The sequence below is a fragment of the Cyprinodon variegatus genome, unplaced genomic scaffold, assembly GCF_000732505.1.
Source record: "Cyprinodon variegatus isolate N-32 unplaced genomic scaffold, C_variegatus-1.0 Scaffold2924, whole genome shotgun sequence".
NCBI lineage: Eukaryota > Metazoa > Chordata > Actinopteri > Cyprinodontiformes > Cyprinodontidae > Cyprinodon > Cyprinodon variegatus.
In genome coordinates this window covers 3,798-5,812 of record NW_015153377.1, presented here as the reverse complement: position 1 = coordinate 5,812, position 2,015 = coordinate 3,798, and the positions used below count along the sequence as shown (strand labels likewise).

The window sequence follows — 2,015 nt, the reverse complement described above, 5'->3', positions numbered from 1 at the left end:
GTCTTGTTCCATTGGCAAAATGTCTCTTTTACCTCCTCAATTCAAGAACAAATTCACTTATTTTAAGAAAAAATTACTTATCTAGATTTCAGTTTTTTCCAGTGTATCTCCCTGCATTTATTTTCACACACTTTTAACAACTTTGGGATCACAAATCTGGTATGATAATCAGCAATTGTAGGAAAAAGAAAACAGGTAGGATAATAAATCCAGCACTGATCGTCTGATCACCTGATCTTTTGCTGCATCTGGACCAGCTGTGTCCTTTTTGGGTGTTTTAGTGGGAGTAACCTGTTATGAAAATGAAAAAAAAAAAACAGAAACGTGTCACAATGTCCTGAACAGAAATGTAAAAAAAAAACCTTCCCAGCCAGAGGATGTGGTTGCTGTTGCACCAACTATTATTTCTATAAAACAGAAGCCTTTTTGATAAATTCAGCCCTAATGCAAAGCTCAGTCCAGCAGACAGAGTCCACTCTCAGGTCCCTGACAGAGCATGTACAGTACATGCGCTGTCATTGTGACGGCCATTGTGCTCCGGAGATGGCGTAGGCCTGCCCTCGCGCTATCTGCTCTCCAATCTCAACTTCCAGAGGCACAGGCCTCCCTTGTGAGCTCACCCGATGGGACGAACAATAGTCCATCACATTCCCGCATGTTCAAAGACTTGATTAGCATGGGGCTGGGGTAGTGGTAACTCTTTAAAACCTCATGCATCCAAAAGACAGCATGATGAAGAGGAAATACAATGGCTGCTTGTTGTAGGGTTTCCATCAGGCACTGTCATCATGATCCCATTTACAGTAAAACATTGAATTAGAGCTTTTATAGACTTAAATGATGATATTAGAACTTATATTTAGAAAAAATAACATTATTCACATTCTTATTTTAAATCAACAAGGCATTGCAATATAAAAACAAAAAAAACAAATTCTTGGTTTATTCTATTTTAACATATTTTTGTTAAAATATCAGCAGAGTTTAAACCTCACCTACTAGTTCCACTTACTAGTGTTTTAAAGAAGTTCATAACTGGGTTCTCTTCTGGGTCGCCCTCCTCTCGGTTCTCCTCTGGCTCCGCGTTTCCGTCCTCTCTCTCAGGAACCGTCTCTTCCTCTGGACCGGACTCTGCAGTCGCTCCGATCTCTGGCTCAGTCACAGGTGCCGACTCTTGCGTTACGTTTGCTGGCTCCTATACGCCGCCACAGAGAATGGGCCTTTGAGGAGGATGGTAGAGCGGTGGAGCTGATATGCGAGGAAGCAGTGAGCGTCTTAATCGCAGCATTGAGATGGGAGGACAATTCCAACCATGCCTCTGCCTACTCGGGGCATTGTCAACAATCAGGCCTTTTATTAATGTGTGTGTGTCCCACCCCTCACTCATTGATATTCAACAATGTGTAAGAGTTATGCTCTCTGAGATATCAGGAAAGTCGACTATCGATGCCCTGAAATATTTCTACTTTCCTATTTAGAGAGAAATACACCTAAAATGTCTCGGTTTTAAGCAAGTTTTTGTTTGTGCACAGATTTGGAGATTAAAGCTGATTCTGACTGAGGATGATTTCTGAATAGGATTTAGATTAACTGCAGTTCAATCTGAAAAACTCACACGGAGAGAAAAGCCAATTAGAAGAAATGTATTGATACAATTACTTGGTGTTTGGCGCTCAGACCTCGGCAGGAAACATAGTGCTGAAGTTTGATAGATATGCATGAACAAGAGCAAAGATTAGGGCTGTTCTTGAAACTGGTGGTGTAGTGGAGATAGATGAAGTTGGTCAGTCTGTAGACTGCTGGTTAGGGAGACGGTATGCTGAGCTTTATGGAGAGATCCAGTGGATTGCCTGAGCTGATACTAGAATTTCACTCAGGGACCTGGAAGATGGAAGTCCAGTTTGGAAAACACAGGTGTCCATGATGAGCAAGCATGAAGTGACAGTGGAGAGGAAAAACTCTGGCCTGGGTGCCATTCCGAACTTAGTCCCGCCCACAACGTTTGAGGTCGGGAA

General features: G+C 42.3%; 1 protein-coding gene across 1 annotated transcript in view; it reads right to left on the bottom strand.

Moving 5' to 3' along the window:
• Positions 1–168: 168 nt before the first annotated feature.
• LOC107081103 overlaps positions 169–2,015 on the bottom strand; it is a gene marked incomplete at its 5' end in the record, with an annotated part of 5,020 nt that continues 3,173 nt past the window's right edge. The window contains 2 exons of the mRNA XM_015369316.1: positions 169–291; positions 1,013–1,195. Of these exons, the coding sequence (XP_015224802.1) occupies positions 169–291; positions 1,013–1,195 (306 nt within the window). The remainder of the gene's footprint in view (positions 292–1,012; positions 1,196–2,015) is intronic.